The sequence below is a fragment of the Pagrus pagrus genome (genome assembly GCF_965226575.1).
Source record: "Pagrus pagrus genome assembly, chromosome: 16".
NCBI lineage: Eukaryota > Metazoa > Chordata > Actinopteri > Spariformes > Sparidae > Pagrus > Pagrus pagrus.
Window position 1 is genome coordinate 21,641,383 of NC_140200.1, and position 25,034 is coordinate 21,666,416.

At 38.8% G+C, this 25,034-nt stretch overlaps 4 protein-coding genes across 6 annotated transcripts; 1 reads left to right on the forward strand and 3 right to left on the reverse strand.

Annotated features, from left to right (window-relative positions):
* On the reverse strand, positions 1-4,177 carry LOC311271392 (uncharacterized protein). Its single transcript, XM_084377037.1, has 8 exons — positions 3,929-4,177; positions 3,431-3,733; positions 3,021-3,290; positions 2,864-2,923; positions 2,551-2,640; positions 2,419-2,447; positions 1,696-1,761; positions 1-1,555 (listed from the first exon to the last, which is right to left on the reverse strand). Exons 1-8 carry the CDS (start codon positions 3,987-3,989, stop codon positions 1,451-1,453), a joined length of 984 nt encoding a protein of 327 aa, XP_084233163.1. The 5' UTR covers positions 3,990-4,177; the 3' UTR covers positions 1-1,450.
* Positions 4,178-9,401: 5,224 nt separating this feature from the next.
* On the reverse strand, positions 9,402-13,848 carry LOC311271521 (uncharacterized protein). Of its 3 annotated transcripts, XM_084377230.1 has the most exons (10): positions 13,765-13,848; positions 13,226-13,567; positions 12,842-13,093; positions 12,664-12,696; positions 12,488-12,574; positions 12,367-12,395; positions 11,385-11,441; positions 11,100-11,168; positions 10,291-10,442; positions 9,402-10,066 (listed from the first exon to the last, which is right to left on the reverse strand). In XM_084377230.1, the coding sequence occupies exons 1-9, from the start codon at positions 13,823-13,825 to the stop codon at positions 10,320-10,322; spliced, it is 1,053 nt and encodes a 350-aa protein (XP_084233356.1). In that variant the 5' UTR covers positions 13,826-13,848; the 3' UTR covers positions 9,402-10,066; positions 10,291-10,319. The 3 variants fall into 3 exon arrangements, with proteins under 3 accessions (XP_084233356.1, XP_084233357.1, XP_084233355.1); XM_084377231.1 differs by having other exon boundaries at positions 9,402-10,442; positions 13,226-13,564; XM_084377229.1 differs by having other exon boundaries at positions 9,402-10,442.
* A 2,209-nt stretch (positions 13,849-16,057) lies between these two features.
* LOC311271688 (uncharacterized protein) lies at positions 16,058-17,693 on the reverse strand. Its single transcript, XM_084377480.1, has 6 exons — positions 17,609-17,693; positions 17,196-17,468; positions 16,769-16,837; positions 16,580-16,681; positions 16,461-16,489; positions 16,058-16,371 (listed from the first exon to the last, which is right to left on the reverse strand). Coding segments are annotated over exons 1-6 (597 nt in total). The 5' UTR covers positions 17,610-17,693; the 3' UTR covers positions 16,058-16,248.
* Positions 17,694-21,616: 3,923 nt separating this feature from the next.
* LOC311271378 (piggyBac transposable element-derived protein 3-like) lies at positions 21,617-23,362 on the forward strand (the record flags this gene model as incomplete). Its single annotated transcript, XM_084377019.1, has 1 exon — positions 21,617-23,362. The coding sequence occupies one exon, from the start codon at positions 21,617-21,619 to the stop codon at positions 23,360-23,362; it is 1,746 nt and encodes a 581-aa protein (XP_084233145.1).
* Between the last annotated feature and the right edge of the window lie 1,672 nt (positions 23,363-25,034).

Genomic DNA, 25,034 nt, shown 5'->3' on the forward strand with positions numbered 1-25,034 from the left:
TTGAATATAATACATTTATTAGTACAACAAAATCAATTAGACAGAACCAGTTTTAATAAAAGTCCCAAATGTGGTTGTCAATAATGATGACTCCATGATATCACAGATAAAGGTAATATTTATCTAATTAAATATAAGCTATAAACTATAAACTACAGCTGAAACATGCTTTAAAAAGTTACAAATACAATCACTCATCATCCCTGAACTACCACCCAACAATACAGACATCACAACATAAAAATTCACTCAATTCATTGAGCAAAATGTATCATGTTAATGACTGTTTGACTATTAGGTTTACTTTGTGGTAGTACCTTAACTTACAACTCCCCCTACTGGACAAAAAGCTTTTTACAACAATACAGGTGGGAAATGTGAACAAATGGTTATGCTGAAAGAGAAAACTGCAACAATACAAGGCAAGCTCTAAAGAACTTGCAGTTGTGAAAGCTGGCTGTTGAAAAGCTGAAGCCAAATGCACATTGCTGGCTGTAAAAACTTTGAATAATACCAAGAATATATAAAAACTGTGGACATTTTTCAGGTTTGTTGAAAAGCTGACTCAAGGATTTTGGAAGATGCAATGATGAGTAGAATAACTGTCTCCAGTAACGATTCTTAGGGCAAAGTTATAAACTGAATCTAGGGGTTCAAGTGGAGGCAGGGGCAAGTCTGTAAATAAGTTCACCATAAGCCAAGACAGACAAGAAGACGACTTCATTTATCCGCTTCCCTTTGAGCACAGAAAATTAGCTCTGTACATTTATACTCTGAGACCCACTCAACACTTCAGCACTTTTTGTCCATTCAGAGTGGTAATTGGGAAACCATGGTCCACAATATCTCTGGCGCTACAGAACGTTTATTTAGTCTTTTGTTGCATTCAGCTCCATTTTCATATTAAAAAGTGCATCTTGCAATTTGTCAAAGTCTAATTGTAGGATGTCAGTACTGAGTATTGTTATGAAGGATGTAATATTATTTTTAAAAAGCTATATTGTGCACATGTTCAGGTTCCTAATTTTATTTTGTGTTACTTTAGAACAGGTTTACATGCTTTAGTGCTCCAAAAAAGCACATATCTTTTCCTCATACTCTATCTGAAACGCTCTGTTTTAGCTCCTGTCTCTTTAAGGCCCCCTCTCCAAAATACCTAGTCTCCTCTGATTGGTCAGCTCACACATGCCTGAGCCAGCACAGCTAACAGCAACCGAGCAGCTGTGCAAAATCAATTCTTACATTCCAAACTAGCTGCTAGGCATAACAAGGTCACGGAATTAAAGGTGAAACTGCTGACGAGGCGTTTCCTTTCCTTCCTCTCCTTTGACCTTTTTAACTTTCAAGATCCTTTACATGGAAAGCTTTAAGTAATGACAAATTATTGTAAAATAACATAATGATATTAAATGTAACATTACAGTATTGTAACATTACAGTAATATTTCTTTTAGTTGATTGTAGCATACAGGCTTTTTGGATCAATAGAGGCTCCAGCAGAAGAGGAGGGAGTTTTCACAGTGCTGTAGGTCACCTCTTCATCAGCAACTCGAACCTATAGGACACAAAAGGAGCACAGAACAATATATAAATTGCACAGGAGGATATGGTAAGGCGTAGTTCATCACAGAGAGGCAAGACGATGAAATGAAAACACCACAGAAACATTGTTATAAAACTGTTATAACAGCTTACCCAGGCTTTACTGTTGGTCTTCTTGGTGAAGCTGACGGAGGTGTAGGAAACATCTTCAGGATCAGTCTACACAGAGAAGTCAAGTTAGTGGTGCTCAGTAACATGTGGATCTAGATTTCCTACACTTTAGTACCCTGCCTGGGAGCTTACATCTCTTTCAGTCTCTTTCAGGATATCTTTGAAATTAATGACATTAGCGGTATGAAATGCCTTCCCATTTATTATGTTGACTCTTATGTTTTAAGACTCTCTGCGTAACTTCATTTTATTCTGTTCTGGTGCAGTGCATCAACATCCCTCCTTTTTTTTTCTCTGTTGCAGAAGGAATTTCGGCTCAATGGTCACTGTGTTTCTCTCACATTTGTACTTTGACATAACACACAAACACCAGTAAGTGCCTCGTAAACCTTATAATGTTCCACATCTTTGATACATATTGAGATGTGTTCACCTTTTCACTCCCATTCATATTAATTGACTCTTTCCCACTATTACAGACTCAAAATTCAACTTTCGTACAAATTGGACCTTTAAATGCAGCAGTGCAGTTTAGCTCCCAGTCTGTAGTATATTTTGCATTCTTCAAGCTCACTTTTACAACCATTCATAGTTCTTCAGCTGTTGCTTCAAAAAAGGTAAAGCCAGCATAGCAGTTTAGAGTCAGCTTTTCAACATCCAGCACTCAAACTGCAGTTTCATTAGAAATTATTGACTGTAACTCACCATGTTTTCTTCCCTCTGTGTTGTGTTCCCTGAAAAGACATAAAAGAGAGTTCTGTATTAAGTGTCCCCACTGAAAATTCACATTTAACAAAACATTTTGTTGGTAAAAGTTTAATAAGTGGCTGCTCTCACCTTTATTTCTCTTCCATCTAATGAGCGCCACAACAGTTATTAAGAGTGCAGCTAAGCCCACAGCCACAATGACACACAACCACAACGAATCTGTCAGTAAAATGAGAAGATGTTTGGATACTGTTTTCTCTTCTGTTCAACACGCTGTAGCTGAAAGAGAATATTTGAATGTGCTACACATACATTTACTTTATCTCAATCAAACAATTTCTGTTTGTAAAAAATGCAACCATTTAACATCATGAATACACATTCTTGGTCTAGAATTCATACTTTAGATAGAAAGTTGAGAGAGACAGACAGACAGACATACAAAGAGATTTTTGAGAGATATCACGTTCTCGCTTTGTAGGTGTCTCGTTGTTTCCAGATCCTGTTGAACATAAACAAATTCAGTTTTTTGATCAATTTTCACTCAGCGAATCAGTGTCTCAGTATGAGGTGATTCAAACAGCTCATCATATTCTTACCTGAGTGCTCAGAGTTGAAGGTAAACTGCTGCACGTTTCTCTTGTTACCATCTGTCACGTTACACTTCAATAAATTCTCTGATGTATAAATAAAATGAGATGTCTTAAAGGTCACATTGGACGAGCAGTTAGACCGTGTTGTCTTTAAGTCATTGTTGTCCATATCCACATCATTAGTCCCGAACAGCCACTTCACTGTGTATTGACACCTTCCTCGAGTCACCACAGAGCAGTTTAATGTCACCTTATCATCATCCTTATGTTCAGTCACTGGTGAAGAAGTGAAGAAGGGCATATTGTGAGTTAAAGATACCAACAGTAAAAATATCACTATACTCACAATGATAGCAATGTTTCAGTATATTGTTCTAGCAAGACAGTTTGAGCTGAAAAGATGATGATGTAAATACCTTTCATAACAGACAGATCAAGACTGACCCCACTACAGATGTAACGACCAACATCCTCGACTGTGACCTTCTTTACAACCAGAGAACAGTTCTCTGTAACACTCAGTCTGTCTGATTTAGCTTTGGCTTTTTCACAAATCTGCCCATGTTCAATCAGACCTCCTGCTGATGAGCGAGGAGTACGACTGAAGAGCCAGGTAGTACTGGCACAGTTATGGTGATCATTTGTCACAGCTTTACACGGTAAAGTGACATCACCTCCTTCTTGGACAATGACAGAGACAGTCTCTTGTCGTGTTAAACCTGTAGAAGAAATTAACATCAACAAATAAGTAAATAAGGTTATGCCTAACATTGATAGTGTTTGTGATGATCGTTGCAAATGTTCCTAAAACTTTGAAGGCTTTCAAGAAACCACTGAACATACCATGTTAAAAACAGACAGCACGGAGCACCAGTATTATTCATATTACTAAAGTTATTCTTATGCATCCTTACCTGTAAACTGAAGCAGGAGAATCAGCTGTAAAAACATCTTAATCCATCTGAATTCAACCATTGTTTTTCTTCTTTCTTTTCTTTGCTACTTCTCGATTTTAGTCGTCTCTCAACTAATGCTTCTCAACCTGCAGTGTGACACTTCCTGTGGATAATGTGTGACACTTCCTCATCCGACACATATTTTATTTTTGGTCATCTTTTTGAGTTTTCACTTCTTCCTGTCAAGCAGTCAACACTGACATGAACTGGGACAAATATCACACTGACAGGTCTGGCTTAGTAAAAGGTTTTACTGGCTTGAGCAGGTGACATTTAGATGTAGACACTTAAAATAATGGCATATGAAACAATAACAAGAGGTGCATGTCTGTAACATGTACAATAATCACTGAGCACAACTGAGCACAGCACGTTTATATTATGATCATTTATGATTTAAACAAACAGCCTTATGAACGTTCATAACTTCTACATGTTGTTATTGAACCTACTGCACCCCCTTCTGGTCAAAAGGCATTTGACAGCAAATCCTGGAAATTAAATGTGATGAGAGAAAACATCCTTAGTCCTTTTTAAAAATCATCAGGATAAAATGTAATATTACCTCCAAGATACGTCATATTAATACATTTCCCACAGAGATAAACCCCTTTAAAACATAATAGGTTAATCCAGGTGTAAATAATATCAACTATGTAACAATAACACTTTATGGTAAGGTAGCAATCATATTCTTGAAGGGCAATGCCACTTATTTAACACATTATAGTGTACTTACAGGTCTTGGGGAGCATTACTGCATATGTGAAACAAGTAGTATAAAGCCTTTTGTGGCTCCAGAGGAAGCTGCATGTAATCTGATAAATTGTCTCCAGTGATGCTGATCAGAAATTTCTTAGTTTATATACCACAATTCTACTCTCAACTACTCCTCTTCTTTTTCAAAACCAGTTATTTCTTGGATAGCCATATTTTGATTTCATTTAGGCATACCCTGAGACACGTTAACTGGTGGTTGCTGGTGGAGTAGATAGAAAAATAAAGCAGCACAGTAAGAAAAGAAAAAAAACCATTAGAGCATTTAAAAAAACTGATTCAACACTACGACATATATACATAGTAGACTAACTCTGTGGAGCTTTAAAAGTAGTTAAATACTGTTAGATATGTAACATACAGTATATTTAATAACATGTATTGTATCTTCTATTTGTTTGGTTTGTTGACAGTTGCGTCGAGGCTGCTGGGATCAGCAGAGCCTCCAGCTGAACAAGAGGAAGCTTTCACAGTGCTGTAGGTCACAGCATCACCATCATTATCATCATCGCCCCGAATCTGAGAAATTAAGGGGAAACAGCAAACGGATAAACAAAACGACAGCGTAACATGGCAGTGCTACATGATGGAAGACAACACAGTGCAAAATATCCAGCTGTGATACTTAACCTAGTCTCTACACAGCAACTCAGTGCAACAAACCAACATATTTCATTCTCTTTCATTCATTCATGACCAACACCAGTATAACCAATCAGACAGCTTACCTGGACTTTACTGTTGGTCTTTCTCGTGTAGCTGATGGAGGCGTAGTGAACACCGCCTTCAGGGTCAGCCTACGCAGAGAGGACAACATGGCAGCTCAGGAATATGTAGATTTACACTGACTCACTCTCATGCTGTTATTCTGACCTCAGCTCCATCTATTTTGAGATGTGATGTTTACATGGAGCATGAGAAACCTGGTTATTTAAATCCTCGTGTATGTGATCAGAACAGTATTGAACTTTCTGATCATCCGCCTGCAGGTGTGTCTCAACTCAGTATGAACCAAGACGAGGTGTTTACATGCCACAGTGTCCTGGTTTCTACTCCAGGTGTCTCAAAAACTGGGAGAAGAGCTTATGAAGGTTTCTGAAAACAAAATCTGATGTTTTACAATTGCAAAACATTACCAGGATAATCCAAAAAACACCACCATAACATCATAACAGGATACCAGTGGGCATGCTGAGAGAGTGATGACCCTCGTTCTTTTCTATTCTGGTGTTCAGTTGCACCATTTCCTTCCCCTTTTTTCTCTCTAGCAGGAGGGTGAGAGTTGATCTCGTACGGTTATATTTTGGAGAACAGAGACAGATGTCAGTGATCTCTGGGCTCAGAGTGCCCTGACTGTTTTCTGGAGCAGGCTGAGTCACTGCAGGGTTTGAGGTCAGCTCCTGGTCAAACACAGTCTGGTTACATTTGGTCAAAAAGCATCTTACAGTTCAGTTAATGCCAGAAAGAGCTCAAAACAAGCGACACATGTGAAATGTAATACTATGAATGCATTACGGAGTATCTGTATTATGTTTTATTATCCCAGGTAAAACATGTTGTGGTGATTTTCATGACTCTTATTCTCTATTCTCTTATTCTCTAGTCCAGCAGATAAATTCCTCTTTTCTTGACAAAATGCAGTCAAATACAACAATTAATACGTTGCTATGAAGCATATGATGTTCCCTATGTTTTCACTCTGTCAGAGAGAAGTCGGCTCAACTTTATTGCTCTTCTGAAAGGCTGAAATTTTTCTCGTCCATGGCCTGATCAGCCTGGAGAAAATCTAGTACTCTGCACCAGCCATGTTGTATTGGTAGTCACTGACAATCTACTGATTCAGTCGTGTAAGTATGAGGATGCTTTTGTTCAGTCATCATTATTATTTTGTTTCAACAGCTACATGGAACCACAAAACACTAGCTTGAGCTATAATTGTATAAATATTGTCTAAAATTCATTTTTCAAACTCACAGTGTTGTCATCCATCCCTTTTTTGTTTGCTGCAAAGACAAAAGAAAGACTCGACCTCAGTCTCCAGAGTGAAAACTAAATAAATAATAATAAAATCTGCATCCTGTATTCTCACCTTTAGCTCTCCTCCATCTCATGACTGTAGCAACACTTATCAAGACTGCTGCTACACCCACGAATACAATGACGTACCACCACCAATCTGGAATGAAAATCAACACGTCACAATTTTTTTCCCATGCAGTTATGAAACATTCACTATTCGCTATTTATCTTAATCATTACAAAAACTGCCCCAACTTTTCTCCATTGTTCTAATCGTTGGCAGTTCGGTTGTTGCTGCCGTTGTGTCTTCACCTGGAACTGACGACAACAGACTTCAAATTGTAGTTTATTTTTCACAGAAGTGATTTTAAAGCTCATCATATTCTCACCTGTTTCCTTCCCTGGAGATATTCAGAAAGAAAGACAACAAGAGGAAGATCATTATTTCAGTATTGTGTTCTCACATGACGGTTTGAGCTGAAAGCATTATAATGTAAATACTCACCAGTTACAACATACAGAAACACAGAAGTTTCTGAACATTTTTGTCCTGCACAGAAATGTCTGCATGTGTATTGACCAACATCATTAATTGTGACCTTCTTTATGACCAGAGAACACTTCTCTGTGACACTCAGTCTGCTGGCCGATCTGGTGTCTTTCTGAATCTTCCCATATTCAAACAGCGTAACGGTGCTTTGAACACTGAAGAGCCAGGTGGTGCTGCCACAGTTATCATCTGTAGCATTTTCACAAGTCAAAGTAACTTCATCTCCATCTCTGACACTGATGGAGAGATGGAGTGGTCCAGTTACAGCTGCTGAGACGACCAGAGAGAAATATTACAGTCAGAGTCAGAAATTGCATTGCATTACAGTTACTCCCTCTAGAAGAGAACTGTCACAGTATATAGAAATTATGAGAAAGTAAAAAACCGAGGATAGACAATAAGAGTGTATCAGTACCTGTAATCTGGAGCACTTTTATCAGCAAAAAAGACATTTGAATCCATCTGAATTCAACCATCGTTCTTCCTCCCTGTTTCTTGCTCACTCTCTTGACCTCAAGATCTTCCTAAAGGGATATATATAGTGTTGGCTTCCTGTGATTGGTGGGGCGTCACCTCCCCATAGTGACCGTCTTCTTTCCCCTTATGTCAGTTGTTTTATTAGTCAAATATGAGCTGTATGAGTAAGTCATGGTGCAGCCGGATGACATCATCTTTGCAGCAGGAGAAACAAAGTGACTATAAATGTATCTATATCTATATCTATATCTATATCTATATCTATATCTATTTTTCACAGTTTCCACTCTGTCACTTGTTTAACGGGGCTGTCATGGTGGAGATAAGAGATGTCACAACCCACTTCCTCTCATCTTTTTTCTTTGAGTTTTAAGGAAAACTAAATGTTCAAATGACACTTTTCCAAGTGTCTTTTTTTAAAAGGTGCAAAATGTAAGAATTTAAGTTGAAAACTAAAATTATCAGTAGAATGTGAAGAAATAACAGTTTTGACATTATGACATCTCTGTTTTGTGTTGCAGAGATATCTACTGAAGTTAGCATGCTAACCAGCCAGCCCCTGCCTGCCCGTCCCGTCCAGGTCCAAAGCTCTTGTTCTGGTGTCTTTAACACAGACATCTCTGGTGCTCCGAGTTCCCAGTCTGGACTGCTAGTTACACGGCTAACTGAGCTAACCAGCTAATGGTAGTTACGGTTAGATGGTTAGTTAGCAGTTACTCGAATAAATGTCCCTCCCCCTTTTTGTTGTTGGTATGAATTCAAAAGACAATTGTTACATATAGCACCTTTAAATATATCACTATATCACGATGAAATCTCCCATGTTAATTACTTGCATTAAGTCATTGTTTTTCCTCAAAAGTTATGTTTAAATATGCAAGTAAGGCATTACAGAGTTAAAATGAACTATTTTGCATAAAACAGAACAGAAAGTTGAACATTGGATAAAACTGGAATAAAAATTCATGTTTAATTTGATGACATATTAAGTAGAGTATTAGTAGAGTCAAAGAGAGGGAGTTTTGGATATCTCTTTTTATCACTCCATAAATCAGAAAATACTTTTATGTATCAGAGGTTCTATAAATCTGTCTATGAATCATGTATGAACACACCCATTTATATAAGACTTCACAATATAGATTGTAAGAATAGAGATAGGAATAAAATTGTAAAGTTTGGTGTATGTGAGTGCTACTGAGGTGGAGACTCATTTTGAGAAAGTGACCTTTAAAGATATAAATGTATTGTAAAAATGTACAATGAAAAAATATTGTAAAAAAAACCCCATCAAACTAATGGTAATCCTCATAAAACTGATTACTTACATTATAAGTTATTTTTGTGTCGCATGTTTTCTTGTATTTAATGTTTACAAGTGCAAATGAAGCTTCATAATTAAATATATGATATTTTTCATAAACATCCAGAACAGAAGTCTGAACTAAAATAAACACCTCAATGAATATTTTGGACTTTATCTTCCCACTAATCTGAAAGAAGACATGTTGAAGCAAAATAGCCCCAAAATAATGGTGTTTTCACCTGCAGTGTCTTTCCTTAAACAATTGCAAGGATACAGAAAGAAGTTTACAAAAAATCTTTAAATATGAACACATTTATTGTATTTTTTTGTCAGGACACAATTCCAAAATAAAATGTACAAAGCATAAACAATGATACAAGAACTCAACTCAATAAAAGACTGATCCCTCTTTAAATAACTCTCCCAGTAATGATCCATTTAAAGGTCCAGTGTGTAGGATTTAGGGGGTTTTAGAGGCAAAAACTGAGATACATTAGTATAATCACCTTCACCTCATGTTTATAGGAGCTACCATAGGGGAGGCTGAGACAACAGGTGTTGAGTTGCTTGCAATCTGCAACCTCACCACTAGATGCCACTAAATCCTACACACTGGGCCCTTCAGTTCAGTGGGTATGGAGTTCCACTTATTGATCCACTGAACAGAAAAATATGTGTGACTAATGGATGGTTTACAAAAGAACAATTCACAGTTCCAGGCGTTAATGAGTCAAAAACCCTGAGAGGTACAGCCAGGTGCATGTGCACCTTACGTTCCTGGTTGGACAGACCAACACCTATCACTGAGCTGAATTAGGGCTGATAGCAAGTTTGCAAAGGAAAATATATAAACATTTCCTTATATTGTTAAGAATCCAGCAATATGAATGTTAGATATTTACTTCTACTTTTTCCATTGTGCTGCTTGTTATGCTATGACGCTCCATTCCGGCAGAAAGGTCCAATCCTAGGAATGATCATAACAATAATTGTAACAGATTAAATACGGTTATATGTTCAAGTAAGAGCTGAACAATTACAACCAGACGCAGAAGTTTTTGTCTTTTCTTCATGTATCGGAGAGCATGAGGTTAATATACAAAAACATAAATAAATATTTAATGCTCTTCAGGATTTAGGCTGCGTATACAACGTTCTAATACAACACAGTATGAGTGAATAAAAACTGACTTGAATCAATGCAATGATATGAGTTGTTATTATTTGTTGACGGTGGCGTAGAGGCTGCTGGGGTCAACAGAGGGTTCAGCAGAAGAACAGGAAGCTTTCACGGTGCTGTAGGTCACTGCTTCATCTTCATCATTATCACCTTTACCACAAGGCTTTGAAATAGAAAGAGAGGGAAGTATGACACATAAACTACACAACAGAGTTCAAAGACGTGTCTCTAATTGATGATGCATATGTCTTGAGTAATGGTCAAAGGGGCGGCTGTGAATCCTCTACCTCCCTGCAGTGCTATCAAAGAACAGCAATCAATGTTGGGTTTACACCAGCAGTAACAGCAGAACAGGGATGCAGCAGGAGAGAAACTAAACTTCAAAACACAAGGAGTCATTCCGAAGCTAGATGTCACCCCAGCTCGCTTGGAGGAGGGGCAGGTTATCTTTGGACCTACTCCAGAGAAGGTCCACCTCTGGTGTAGCTGGGCTCAATTGGTAAAACTGGCAATGGAAAACCAGATCAGTGCAGCACAGTTTGACTGGCCATGGCCAAAATTGCCTGTGGAAAAGCCCCACTAGTGCCACCTTCTGGTCAAATATTTCAATTTCTCCAATACTTTTGACCAAATAAATACTAAAACTAATGATATCACCATCAGCTGCACATGTGTTTCTTCCTAATAAGCACATATTGATAACATACTGTTTGATCACAGCAAAGATTACACCTGCTCAGCATCGGCATGTTAGTGTCTCATGCATGTGGTTGGGATGCTACATGATGCATTCAGCTCAAAAACCACCAGTTTAGCCTACCTGGGGTTTACCGTTGGTCATCTTGGTGTAGCTGATGGAGGCGTAGGAAACACCATCTTCAGGTTCAACCTGCACAGAGAAGATAACAGACCGCAATGACTGCTCAGTTCAGAGTGTGTAATCAACATTAGTTACATAATATCCTCTTTTTTTCTTTGCTGCAGAACAATTAGACTCACTGAGATAAAAAATGCAACTGTGTGTCTCGTACCGCTACATTTTGGAGAAGAAACTATAAATAACAGTGAGTGTAACTTTGCACTGGGATGAAGTGTGTGATCTCACCATGTCCTGACTGGTTGCTACAGAAGACTGAGTCACTGCCGGGTTTAACTTCTGACCCTGGGAAAACACAGTCTGTTACAGTTTTCCATTTACATCCATGGATACTTATTATAGCACACATGGTAACACTTCATAATAAGGTCCTTGTACTAAGTGTTAATAGGTAAAATAAGCAAAAGCTATGACAGATTGTGAGACAACAGGCCCTTGGGCACATACATTTGGAAAAACCTGCTACCTTTTTTATAGGAGAAGTCCAGATTGAAAGAGAAACAGTGTCTCCCTGTAGTTTTTTGTGTCTTTCTGTTGTTTTATGTCTCTTTGTAATAGTTATGTGTTCTTGTAGTTGTTTTGTGTCTTTCTGTCGTTTTTTGTGTCATAGTTGTGTGTCTTTTTGTAGTATTGTGTCTCTTTGTGGTACCTTTGTGTCTCTTTGCAGTTGTACGTACCTCTGTAGGTGTTTTGTGTCTTTCTGTAGTAGTTTCATGTCCCTTTGTAGTAGTTGCGTTCCTAATACCTTTATTGTCTCCTTGTGGTAGCTGTATCTCTCTCTATAGTATATACTATAGTACCTTCCTCTCTGTAGTTGTTTTGTGTCTCTTTGTCATCATTTTGTGTCTCCTTGAAGTAATATAATTGACTTTTGCAAAGATATTTTAACAGCCAGGGTCTGTAACCAGTTGGCCTGTTTAGTAGTTTAATATATATATATATATATATATATATATATATATATATATATATATATAAATGCTATTATTATTATTATTATTATTTATATAAATAAGCACGTCATAAGGACTTATAATGACCTTATTACCTAACTGATACTTATTACAAGGACCTTTACATAAAGTGTTACTGTACATACTGTGTGCTTGCTGTGAATTCACATATCAATCTTGCTGAACTTTGCTGTTGCAATAGTGTCAATTAACCTCATAACTGTATAAACATTTGGTTATTAAGGTTTCAGACTCACAGTGTTTTCATCCATCTGTGTTTTGTTCCCTGAAAACACAAAGTCGACTTTAGTTTCCACTCTAAAACTACAGTTTTTCCAAATGTCTTGTAATAACAGTGTCATCTTAAAATGCTCTCACCTTTAGCCTTCTTCCATCTGATGACAGCAACAGCGATTATTAAGAGCGCTGCTAAACCCACAGCCACGATGATCACCCACCACCAGACTGGAATGAGAATAAAAACTTTATATTTTGACTGCCAACTAACTAATAACCAGAGAGAGAGAGAGAGAGAGACCAGGAGAGTCACCTACCTGGGATACCAGGAGAGCCATTTCCTTGTTGTGCTTTAGTGCCATCCACCGACAGATGAATACGTTAAGAAAAACAACATATAGTGATAAACTACTCATGTTTAGTACATGAAGAGTCTAAATGAGAAATGATAATGTAATCTTAACACTTAAAATTCATTAAGTACACAAAGTGTACCTGATCTATCATTCCACAGCAGCTTTTGTCCACTCTGATCATCTGTCACTTCACAATCAGGTAACTTGTAATAGTTTGACTTCTGATTAAGATGAGGAGTTTTAAATGTCACCGTGGCAGAACAGCCAAGTCGTACTGTCTCCACTCCATCCATATTATCATCATACAGCCACTTCACTGTGTGTTTACATCCACGATATGTCAACACAGCGCAGGTCAAGATGTCTCTATCATCCACCTGGTGTTTCTCCACTGGTGAAGATGAGATAGACAGACAACAAGAATAAAATTAACCTCATCACTGTCATCATTAGTTTTGTAATGTTTAGTATTTTGTTCTAACAAAACAGTTTGATGTAAAAACATTAAGATTTAAATACTCACCGTTAACAACAGACAGATGAACCAGAGCATCTTCACCTTGTTGTTTTCCTGATTTGTCGTACTGTCTGCAGCTGTAACGACCAAAATCCTCCACTGTGACATTTTTAATAACCAGAGAACAGCTCTCTGTCACCATCAGTCTGTCTGAGTTAGATTTGGGAATCTCACTTTTACTGATCTGTCCATGCTTAACCAGCTCTTTCGCTGTTACCTCATAACGACTGCCAAGCCAAAAAGTACTGTCACATTTGTCCTGATGTTTGATCACATTGTCACAAGGCATAGTGACTTCATCTCCAACTCTGGCAGTGACGGAGGTGTCTTTCAGTCCAGTTACTGCTGCTGAAGATGAGAGATAAGCATGAAAAATGAACTCTGATAAGAATATATGTGAGGATAATATTAAATATAACAAACAACAGCAAATGCTCCTTATACAAGAATCCACTCAACACACAATGTTTGAAACAGACAGCAAACCTTCCATAAACACTATTAGTGATGTTTTAGATCATTGTATTTGTTCTGTATATCCTTACCTGTAAGCAGGAGCAGCAGTATCACAAATAAAGACGTTTTAATCCATCTGAATTGAACCATGTTGCTCCTCTCTCGATCTCTTGTTCCCACGCCCTTAACTGTCAAAATGTCTGAACTAATGCTTCTTTAAGAGAGACGCAGCATTTACTTCCTCTTATGAGTAAAGTGTGACTTCCCTATAGTGACCAAAGAACCTATGAAAGAAAGATAGACCACTGTGTCACTGGTTTCTGTGCACTTATTGCAATGGTGAAAGTGCAACTCCTTTACCTGTCCCCTCTCAGTTTCACAGGCTATTATCTGGGTGATGGAGGCATCCAGCTAATGTGTTTTCAAGGTATTCAAGGTTAGATTTAGGCTAGATTAGTTATTTCCTGTTTTATTTTGTAGTTTTATCCACGTGTCATGTTTTGCCTTCCACTTCCTGACTTTGTGTTATGGTGACCGGGCATTAGCTACCACGTGTGAGGCCAACTCTCTGATGCTCTTTCAGGCATTTACACATACAATGTAGATATGTTGGGTTTTATTCTGCTTGTCCGTGCATCTCCCATAAACTATACAGAACTGGCACCAAAGTCTGACTCCAAGTATGATGATGACGATATGTCCTTTCATTCTTTCAGAGGTTCCTTGACGGTGACCTTTGGCTCCCCTGCTCCAGGCCTGAAAACCTCCTCCTCCTGACGGCCCAAAGCTCTTGGGCCAGAGGTGAAATCAGCTCTCCTAGTCAGTTAGCTAATAGGACTGCTAGCTTTAGCTGCTAACTATACTAACTAGCTGTGACTGCTCACAGAGCTAGCCAGCTGTGCCACCAACTGAGCTAACTAAAGTTATTTTTGGCTATGTTCGATCAAGTGGGTGCATAAAGGTCAAGCAGAAGACAACAAGGATTTTTTCTCAGCTGCGAGTCATACAAAGCTGCTCTAGTTGACCTCACACAAAAAAAATCCCCCCCAGAGTCTGATAAATGCAGCTGTGCGGTTTGGTGATGCTGATAAAAAAAAAAGATGATACTTTAGTGGTTTCGGAGTTGTTGGTTCCTCATTACAGTTTGTTGTTGTTTCTAAGAAATGAAGAGGAAGTGTTTTGATGTGAATGTGGGTACGACAGCAGCAGAGCTCTGAGGTGTCCGATGACCAAATCTGGCTCTGTAAAACAAACAGAGATCTCTTTGGTGCTCTCTGAACCTATGTTGAAAACATATCCTTAAAGTTTTGGGGTTTTGGTTGCTCAGCGCTGCATATTTGTTGCTTCACCACTGTCTTCTTTCTGGCAGTTTCACTTCCGTCACCTCTCCAGACTCATTGCATTGATGTGAATTTAGCGTGTTTGTTCTCATGTGTGTGATCAAATTGATTTGCAATAAGAATCAGTAATTGTTTTTCAGCGGTGTAATGTTTGGCTCGGTTGGCTATGTGAGCTCTTTTCCTTGTCAGTAGTCCTGCCAGAAAATAAGGACATTTTTCTATAGGCCTCACTATCATGATGTGATCTGGCTGTTGATATGTAGTTCACAGTCATACCAATGTTTCTGACTTGTTTACCCGTTCTGCAGAACAAAATGTTGTATTATCAGTATTGCATGTTTTTGCAAACCATGAATATGTTGAATTTGTACATTTCATATGCATCATATCAACATTTCTAGAATATGGATCATTGTACCTTTTTTTATCAGTAGGAGGAGGTGTTGGTGGTGGTTTGACAGCTACCAAGATGGCTGCCAACACTATTAGTTTCCTGCTTCAACTGACAAGACTGTGGCAACAAAACTAGGTACTTTTACCAGAACCGTGGGACGTTTGACAGGTGAAATTTGACAACAAAACCACATTTTTTTAACATCTGGACATTTTCCAGCTGTCTTTGTGGAAAGAGAACTGGACGTTTTAAGCCTAAGTCTAAATGTAAAGAAAATCTATACGCAGAAATGTACAATACCAACATGTATTCCATTCCACTCCATTTCATTCTTCTCTATTTTCTCAATCTTGCGAATAAGATTCCAACCCGTTAAGGAATAAGCCAGATATTTCAACCAGGTGCAGCAGAAAGACAAAATGATAAAACTGAGCGTCTTCACACTGATGTTGTCCTACTGTCTGTATCATCAACTGTGACATTTTAAAAGAACAATTAGACTTTGCAGGACAGTTAGAACAGTTTTACCAAAAAACGAATAATTAAGTTTTACAGAATTTAAGAAATAATGAACAAAATGATTTTTCCTCTAAAAATATCCTTACCTTGCACTATACACATGGCTTCAGTTATACAAAACACAATGCATGAGAGGCTGCAAGCACACTTTAATTTGCAGAATATTTCATTCTCAGTTATGATAAAGAGACAGCTCATTGAAACCCACACTATAAAATGTACAAAAGATAGTAAAAACCTCAGGCAAAGATAAACCTTCAACAGCCATTAGAGAAATCTTGTCTAAATAGTTAAGCAGGAAGAAACAGTTTTGCCAGTGATTATTTTCTCATTTTCTTGTATTTTCTGACTTGATACGGAAGTTGTTGACAGGTGGAGACAGAGGCAGAGGGGCCATCAACGTTTTCATAGGACACTGTGTCATCGTCCTCATCATGATGCACCTGTGAAGAGCAAAACAACGATTGAGTTGAAAAAGTGCCCCGAACTCCCAGATGATATTTAGAAACTGAACGACAAATCTTCAACTCACAGTGTTGTCATCAGGTGGTCTCTGGTTCCCTGGAAAACAAAGCACAGAATAACATTTCAGCTCTAAACTGACAGTTTGTGTTCATCAGTCCAAACAAATGTTGGTGTGAATTTTCTCACCTCGAGCTCTGATGAGAAGAACAGTAATCAGCGTAATCAGGACGAGTTCAGCCGCATGCAGAACCAACATGATGCAGCTGACAACAAAAAAATCTGTACAAGCTGTGGAGCAGAAACATCATGTCAGAGAACAAAGTTATTAATGTGAGAGACAGATTATACAAACAAACAACAATGTTGAGTCACTACCTCGTAGTTCTGTTGAAGCATCATCAGTTGTCGTTGGTGGTTTTGTTGTTGTTGCTGTTGTCTCCTCACCTGAACAGATGAACACAACTCAACAAACTGTTCAGTACAAAACTTGTGCTGTGACATGCAAACTTCAAAACCATAAAATACCAACATTTTCAGCTTTAGATAAAAAAGAGCAGACACACTTTTCATTTTCCAGTCTGAAAGACTGTTATTGTGCTGACATATATATTATACACAACATAATATATCCTGTTTGTTTACACAGCGGCTGTGGAGCAGGAAAAAGTGTTTCTTCAACCTGTAAAATTTTACTACGCTGCTTTCTGACTTTCTTGTGCCGTCGAGTTTGATGTTTTTGTTGTCACGTCAGGATGAATTGATTTGAAACAGCTCATTACAGCATATTCACCTGGTTTCTCACCTGAAGTCTGAGAGCTGAATATGAACAGCTGAACTTGTTTGGTGTAAATGTCCGTCACTTTACACATGAACAACTCGAGATGGTCGGACTTGTGATGTAAACTCGTGAGAGTCACACTGGCTGAAGCGTCGGACCGTGATGTTTTTACATCGTTGTTGTTGTTTGTATCCACGTCATGATCCACATGCAGCCACTCGACTGTGTGTCTGTGCTCTCTATATGACGTCACAGAGCAATTTAACGTCACCTCATTGTTGTTTTTATGTTCGGTCACTGGTGAAGATGGACATATATTGAGAGAAAGACATCAAGAATGAAATGAACTTTGTCACTGTAATCATAGATATTATAATGTTTCAGTATCTTGTTTTAGCAACAGTTTAAGCTGAAAATACTATGATGCAAATACTCACTGGTAACAACGGAGAGATCAACCCCAACAGGGTGACCCTGTTCTTCTCCTGATTTGTATTGATAGCACGCATAGGCACCAACATCCTTGAGTGTGACCTTCTTTATCATCAGAGAACAGTTCTCTGTAACATTCAGTCTGTCTGATTTATCTTGGGCATTTTCACCAATCTGCCCAAGTCTAATCAACTCTACTCCTGGTGTGTTTCCTAAGCCCCAGAAGACCCAGGTAGTACTGTCACATCTTTCCTGATCCTGTATCACATTTGTACAAGACAGAGTGGCATCATTTCCATCTCTGACAGCGATGAAAGATGCTTCTCCTGTTACTGCTGTGGAGGAAGTGAGAGAAGAATATTAGGTAACACTTTAAAATAACGATCATTAGTAAGTCCTTTATAATACATTAGTTAATAATGAACACATCATGAACAAAACATTAATAAACCTTTGTAAATGATTAGTTAATACTAAATTAACATATCACAACTATGTTGTAAGTCATCTACAACTGACTAGTTAATTATGAAACATTTGTGAAATAATCATTAGTAAATGTTTACCTAATGATTTGTTATGTAATGAAAGAGGCCTGTTCTTCATCTTTTATAACTCATGTGTAAATGTATTACTGAATCATCTATAAGTCATTTACAAGTGCTTTTGCATCCCCCTAATCTAAAGTGTAAACACCCCTCGCCGCATCTGAAACTTTCACACACAGAGGCAGATGCATTGGTGCAGGATCCCCGCATGCAAACTGCTGTGTGAAGGGGGCTAGTGTGGCGGCCAGGAGGTGAACCAGCGTCCCGTGGTTTAAAATGCAATGGATGGCAGCGTACTTAACCACTTGACTATCATATCAAACTTATGTTGGCATGAGTATACTATATAACATATATCCACTAATGTTAAATTTAAAAAAATCTAACAAGTCATTTGCAGATGACTTAAAACATAGTTGTGATATGTTAATTTAGTATTAACTAATCATTTACAAAGGTTTATTAATGTTTTGTTCATGATTTGTTCATCATTAACTAATGTATTATAAAGGACTTACTAATGATCGTTATTATAAAGTGTTACCGAATATTAAGAAAAAATATTGTTGTATTTGATGGACTCGCCCTCTTAATAACACATGGGTTGAATTACATTTTAATTATAATAATGACTATAAACTTTTACTCATCAAGTGCCGTTCAAAATCAGAGTTAAAAGGTGCTTTGCAATGCAAACATCGAGGACAAGGTAGAGATTTAAACCGGAAAAAAATATACAAGCAAAACTTCACATTAAGACAGAACATAGGGCAAATACACAGTGGACATTTTTAAGCAGCTTCTTTAAACTGATCATTTTTAAAATTTGTCTTACCTGTCAAATGAAGCAGCAGCATCAGAAATGACGACAATTCAATCCATTTGAAAACAGACATTCTCCTGTCAGTGTCCGTCAGATGTCCGTGTCTAATCGCTCCTTGGATTCAGAATTTAAAGGTTTTTTTTAGATGGGCGTCACTTACTCATAATGTGTAATCTGATGACTTTATTCCAGAGAAAGGAAGTGGTTTTTGTGTGTGTTGCTCTGCCTGTTCTCTCCTATTTGTTTTAAACTGTTTGTGCGACATCTTGGAGGTTTGGGGAAGTTCTGCAATGAGACTAAACCGAGGCTTCACTGTGGTCCAGCAGTCACCTCCTACCTCCTACTTCCCTCTTCATACCATCCATATCACTATTAAAGTTCCTATGAGGTCAAAAGTGATGTTTAAGTGTTTTCATCACATGTCTTGCTCTATCCCACTGAACAGGCAACATCTGTGGACGTCCAAAACAGGTTGATATCATGTCCAACGGGCCAGGCCATGATCTGGACGTCCACTGACAGCCAGAATTAGTCGAAAAACGACATTGAGAAAAGACGTCCAGTCAGGCCATAATGTAAACGTCCACTGACAGCCAGAACTAGTTGGGAAGGAGCTAGCCAGCTGTGCCACCAGCTGAGCTAACTAAAGTTATTTTTGGCTATGTTCGATGCAGTGGGTGCATAAAGGTCAAGCAGGAGACAACAAGGATTTTTTTTCAGCTGCGAGTCATGCAAAGCTACTCTAGTTGAGCTCACACACAAAAAAATCCCCCCCAGAGTCTGATAACTGCAGCTGTGCGGTTTGGTGATGCTAATAAAAAAAAAGATGATATTTTAGTGGTTTTAGAGTTGTTGGTTCGTCATTACAGTTTGTTGTTGTTTCTAAGAAATGAAGAGGAAGTGTTTTGATGTGAATGTGGGTACGACAGCAGCAGAGCTCTGAGGTGTTACCCTCCGATGACCAAATTTGGCTCTGTAGAACAAACAGATATCTCTTTGGTGCTCTCTGAACCTATGTTGAAAACATATCCTTAAAGTTTTGGGGTTTTGGTTGCTCAGCGCTGCATCTTTGTTGCTTCACCACTGTCTTCTTTCTGGCAGTTTCACTTCCGTCACCTCTCCAGACTCATTGCATTGATGTGAATTTAGCATGTTTGTTCTCATGTGTGTGATCAAATTGATTTGCAATAAGAAACCAGTGATTATTTTCTCATTTTCTTGTTTTTTCTGACTTGATACGGAAGTTGTTGAAGACAGAGACAGAGGGGCCATCAATGTTTTCATAACGCACATCGTCTTCATCATGATGCACCTGTGAAGAGCAAAACAACGATTGAGTTGAAAAAGTGCCCCGAACTCCCAGATGATATTTAGAAACTGAACAACAAATCTTCAACTCACAGTGTTGTCATCAGGCGGTCTCTGGTGTCCTTGAAAATAAAGCACAGAGTAACATTTCAGCTTTAACCCTGTAGCACCCCGTGTTGCAAATTGGTCACATCACTTTTAACAATTCTAAAAAAATGCCTACGAATGTTTTTTTTTCTCAAGACCACATTTACATAGTTAATGGGTCCTATTGTTTGTCCTCACAATGCTATTGGATGGAAAAGATGTTTATAGGTTCGGTCATCTGGCCCTGAACTCACTCTACCTGCAAACTTCCTGCTGAGCTCATCTCCTATTTTTGCATGACTGGATTTGTCAGGATTAAAGTAAGTAAAATTCCTTAAATAATTTTTTTTGTGTTTATTACAATGTCTAGAACATGTACATATTTAGTTATTTTGGAAAACATTCATCAAATTTGATTTAGAGCTTCTTATGTCCATGTTGCAATTCGGCCACGCTGGATCATGGTGGTAGTCAAAATAGCCTGTGCTCCTTACACATTGCATCAGGACACTGCACTTCTCACATGGTCACAAATTGAAAAACAATGGAGTAGAAATTTAAAGTGTTAGATGATTCAGTGTAACTAATCTTTAAATGTGTTTTTCTGTTAAACTTTTACTTAGTTTAGACCATGATTAAACACATGAATAAATTGTATGGGGTATTTGAAACTCCATCATCTATAGCAGTATTTGAAACTCCCTGTATCTTTGTAGTTTCTTGTTTGTTTTTTAACTTCTAAATGATCCTGAGCTATTTTTCTCAGTGTTGCCCCAGTAGCAGTTTGTAACATTAGGAGATAGAAAAACAGGTTCTGAATGTTCTTGAGTTGTTGGGGGGATGCCTGTTGTATTGTTCAGGGACAGGTGTAAATGGTCTTGAATGTGCACCTGTAAGTACTCTGGGGGGATGCATGTGTTCCTTTTAGTATGATAAGTAGAGAGCATAATAGGCCAGCCAGACAGTATTGTTTGAATGTAGTGGTATTTGATTAGCATTTGTATTGAAATGATAATACTGATGGACATACTAATGGAAATACTTAGATCTCTACCCTCAACACATGGTCTACCACCCTGTCTATTCTATTTATCTACTACAATATAAGACCCATATGTATTATTCACATATTTAATTTTATATTTTTTTACTTTTTCCATTTCAGAATGCCACCAGCGCAGAAAGGTCACCTATTCAGTGTGCAGGATGTGATTGTTGCAGTCCAAAATGGAGAGAGCGATTTCGAAATGGACTCAGATGACACTGATGCAAGTGACTCAGAGAATGAAGATGCAGGTGAAATGGACAAAGAAAACCACCAACCAATTGACTGCCCAGCCAATGATGATGTGGACATCAAGCCCCAACCAAAAAAACACACCGTGCCCCGTGACAGGTTTCGCTGGCTGAAAAAGGAGTTTATCAGTCCCAATACTGATTTTTCTGGTTCAGAAATCCCCAATGATGCCACCTCCCTCCTCACCCCACTCAAGTACTTCCAAAAGTTTGTGACAGAAGAAATGATCGAGGCTCTGACGAGAAACACAAATGAGTACAGCTTGCAAAAAAATGGAACATCTGTTGACACAAATCATAAGGAAATTGAGAAGATGCTTGGCATGTACCTGAAGATGGGCCTGATGCAAATGGCTGGAGTCCGTATGTATTGGGAGACAGACACACGGTACACCCCTGTTTCTGATGTGATGTCCCGCAACAGATTCCAAACTCTGTTGACTTCATTACACTTCACAAACAACTTGACTGTGTCAGAGATGGAAAAGAAGGACAAACTCTGGAAACTCAGACCATGGCTGAATTCATTCAGGGAGAAATGCCTGCAGGTGGTACCCGAAGAGCACAACTCTGTAGATGAAATGATGATTCCTTTCAAGGGGAGATTTAGTAAAATCAAGCAATATATGCGCGGCAAGCCTAACCCATGGGGGTTCAAACTGTGGGTGAGAACTGGAATCTCTGGCATGCTCTGTGACTTTGATGTGTACCAAGGGAGTGTTGATGGAATACGACAAGCCAAATCTGAACTTGGACTTTCAGGTGATGTTGTGATGAGGCTCGCCTCCACACTTCCAGAAGGTCAAAACTACAAGATCTACGCAGACAACTACTTCACCTGTGTCCCATTGGTAGTCAAGCTCCTTGAGCGTGGAATCCATTATGTGGGAACAGCGAGGCAGGTACGCCTACCCAACTGCAACCTTGAAGATGAGAAGAGCTTGAAGAAAAAGGGGAGAGGAAGCTTTGATGTCCGAGTGGAGGGGAACCACAACATCTGCGCTGTCAAATGGTATGACAACAGAGCGGTCACACTTGTGTCATCCTTTGCTGGACCAGAACCTGTGCAGAAGATTCAGCGCTGGGACAAAGCCACCAAAACATTCATTGATGTTGAGAGGCCTTACATTGTTGGTACCTACAACAAACACATGGGAGGTGTGGATTTGTTGGACTCATTTGCTGCCAAGTACAAGTTCCCCATGAAATCCCACCGCTGGTACATTTACATCTTCTGGCACACCATCATCCTTGCTGTAATTAACGCCTGGCTCCTCTACAAGCGGGATTGTAAAGTGCTGAAGATGACTAAGAAAGAGATACTGAACAGGAGACAGTTTCAGGCACAACTTGCATCCTCTCTCATCCTGGTGAACACACACAACACAACGCCCAAGAGAGGACGACCATCTTCAGGGAAGACGACCATGTCTACACAGACGGTGACATCAGGGAGCCCTTTGGATCCTCAGAAGAGACCATCATCAACAGATGTGAGTCCCCCAGCCAAGAGGTCACTGGCTCACCCCCCACTGGATGTACGGAGAGACATGATTGGACATATCCCAGAAAAGACAAAGAGAGGACGCTGCAGACACTGCAACAATGGTTACACAACCACACTGTGTAGCAAGTGCAATGTTCGCCTGTGCTTCACAGATATAAAGAACTGTCTCAGGGACTATCACTGCAAGTGAACACAGACAACATTGAAAGTGATGGAGGAAGTGATGGAGGAAGACGTTTTGTAAATACATTTTTTTCCCCAAGATTTTATTAATAAATGCTTGTTCATAAAACAATGATTGTTGTGTGATTATTATTCATGATATATACTGTTATGGGGTTAAGTAAGCAATCAACCCTGCAAATGAATACTTAAATGCTCTGTATATCTGTTCAGACAAACTGAGTACAAACACAGAAATTCTGCTCCCAGCTATCCCCAGCGTGACTAATTTGCAACATTTCCCTAAAAACTTACTAAAAAGTAAAAAAAATTAAAACTCTTTAATTTCTACATCAGAGGCCTCCTAAAACAATATCTGAGAGGTCAAAAAAATTTTTGCTCATTTTTTTCTATATCTGGGTCTTACAGGGCTAAACTGACAGTTTGTGTTCATCAGTCCAAACAAATGTTGGTGTGAATTTTCTCACCTCGAGCTCTGATGAGAAGAACAATAATCACAGTAATTAGGAGTTCAGCCACACGCAGAACCAACATGATGTAGTTGACAACAGAACAATCTGTATGAGCTGTGGAGCAGAAACATCATGTAGTATCAGGCCCAACAATGGCCTGAAAAAAATGATGTGAAACCTATGGGATTACATCAAAACCTATGGGAATACATGCAAAAACTCATAGAAATTCCTCTGTGAAACCCATACAAATAAACATGTGAAACCTGTGGGATCACATTTTAAAGCGATGGAATTAAATGTGAAACGTATGTAAATACCTATGTTAAAGCCATACAAATGCACATGTGAAACCCCATGCAACCCACCTCATGTGAAATTCATGTTGCAGTATGTGGTAACTTATTCTCTGTATGTAATCACTTCATGTCATCACATGTGGTGGTTTTGGTGTAAGGGTGCCAACAAGCCTCTCAGTGAACATCTCTGAGGCCGTATGCAGCCTCAGAGAATGACGGAGGTCAGTTACTGTACTGAGGTATTTATGGAGTGTCCTGATGGACAGATACACGGAGTACTGACTAACACTAACTGCTTCTTAATGTAGCTGCTGTTGGTTAGTCAGTTGGGTTAACCGCGCAACTTCCTATTTGCTGACTCAGCCAGAAGCCAAACTCGGTACTGTATTTCCTGTCGTCATACTGGCCCTTGTTTCCCTTCTGTAAAGCTAATTCAGCGCTATTGACAACTCTAAATGCCAATCAATATTCATGACAAGTCCCTCCATTTACACGTCTCGCAGACAATCCTTCCACTGCCACCTTCCACCAGGTGAATCCAGAAGCCTCCCCGAGGATCAGACTCCCACCTGGATCCAACCTGAATAAAACAGGATGACACGCGAAACAATACAGTGACATCTAATATGTTGACAGGCTTTCCAACAGGCAGGCTTACACTGAGAGCAAGTTCAGGCACTCATCTATCACTAGGTTTGTGATGTTGCTGTCCGTGGTGCTGAAGTGGATGACTCTCACCTCAAGTGTTTACAGAAACATATATTAGTGTACTGTTTAGCTTTAATAACACAAAGTAATACTATAGATGCTAATGTAGGTGAAACCAATGTTAACTAACATTAGTTACGTTAATTTTTCACATATAGTGATAATCTTTGATGTTATATAGTGATGTTAACTTATATTGTAGCCGGTGGTCTGTTGGGCT

Excerpts from the sequence above, each read along its gene's own strand:
- LOC311271392 (XM_084377037.1), bottom strand. The coding sequence starts at position 3,989 with ATGGTTGAATTCAGATGGATTAAGATGTTTTTACAGCTGATTCTCCTG. Across the intron at positions 3,734-3,928 it reads TCTCCTGCTTCAGTTTACAG|GTTTAACACGACAAGAGACT; the intron begins GTAAGGATGCAT and ends TTTCTTCTACAG. Across the intron at positions 3,291-3,430 it reads TGATCTGTCTGTTATGAAAG|TGACTGAACATAAGGATGAT; the intron begins GTATTTACATCA and ends CTTCTTCACCAG.
- LOC311271521 (XM_084377230.1), bottom strand. The coding sequence starts at position 13,825 with ATGGTTCAATTCAGATGGATTAAAACGTCTTTATTTGTGATACTGCTG. Across the intron at positions 12,396-12,487 it reads CAGATGGAAGAAGGCTAAAG|GGAACAAAACACAGATGGAT; the intron begins GTGAGAGCATTT and ends TTGTGTTTTCAG. Across the intron at positions 10,443-11,099 it reads TGACCAACGGTAAACCCCAG|CCTTGTGGTAAAGGTGATAA; the intron begins GTAGGCTAAACT and ends TCTATTTCAAAG.
- LOC311271688 (XM_084377480.1), bottom strand. Across the intron at positions 16,838-17,195 it reads ATTCAGCTCTCAGACTTCAG|GTGAGGAGACAACAGCAACA; the intron begins GTGAGAAACCAG and ends TCATCTGTTCAG. Across the intron at positions 16,490-16,579 it reads TCTTCTCATCAGAGCTCGAG|GGAACCAGAGACCACCTGAT; the intron begins GTGAGAAAATTC and ends TTTGTTTTCCAG.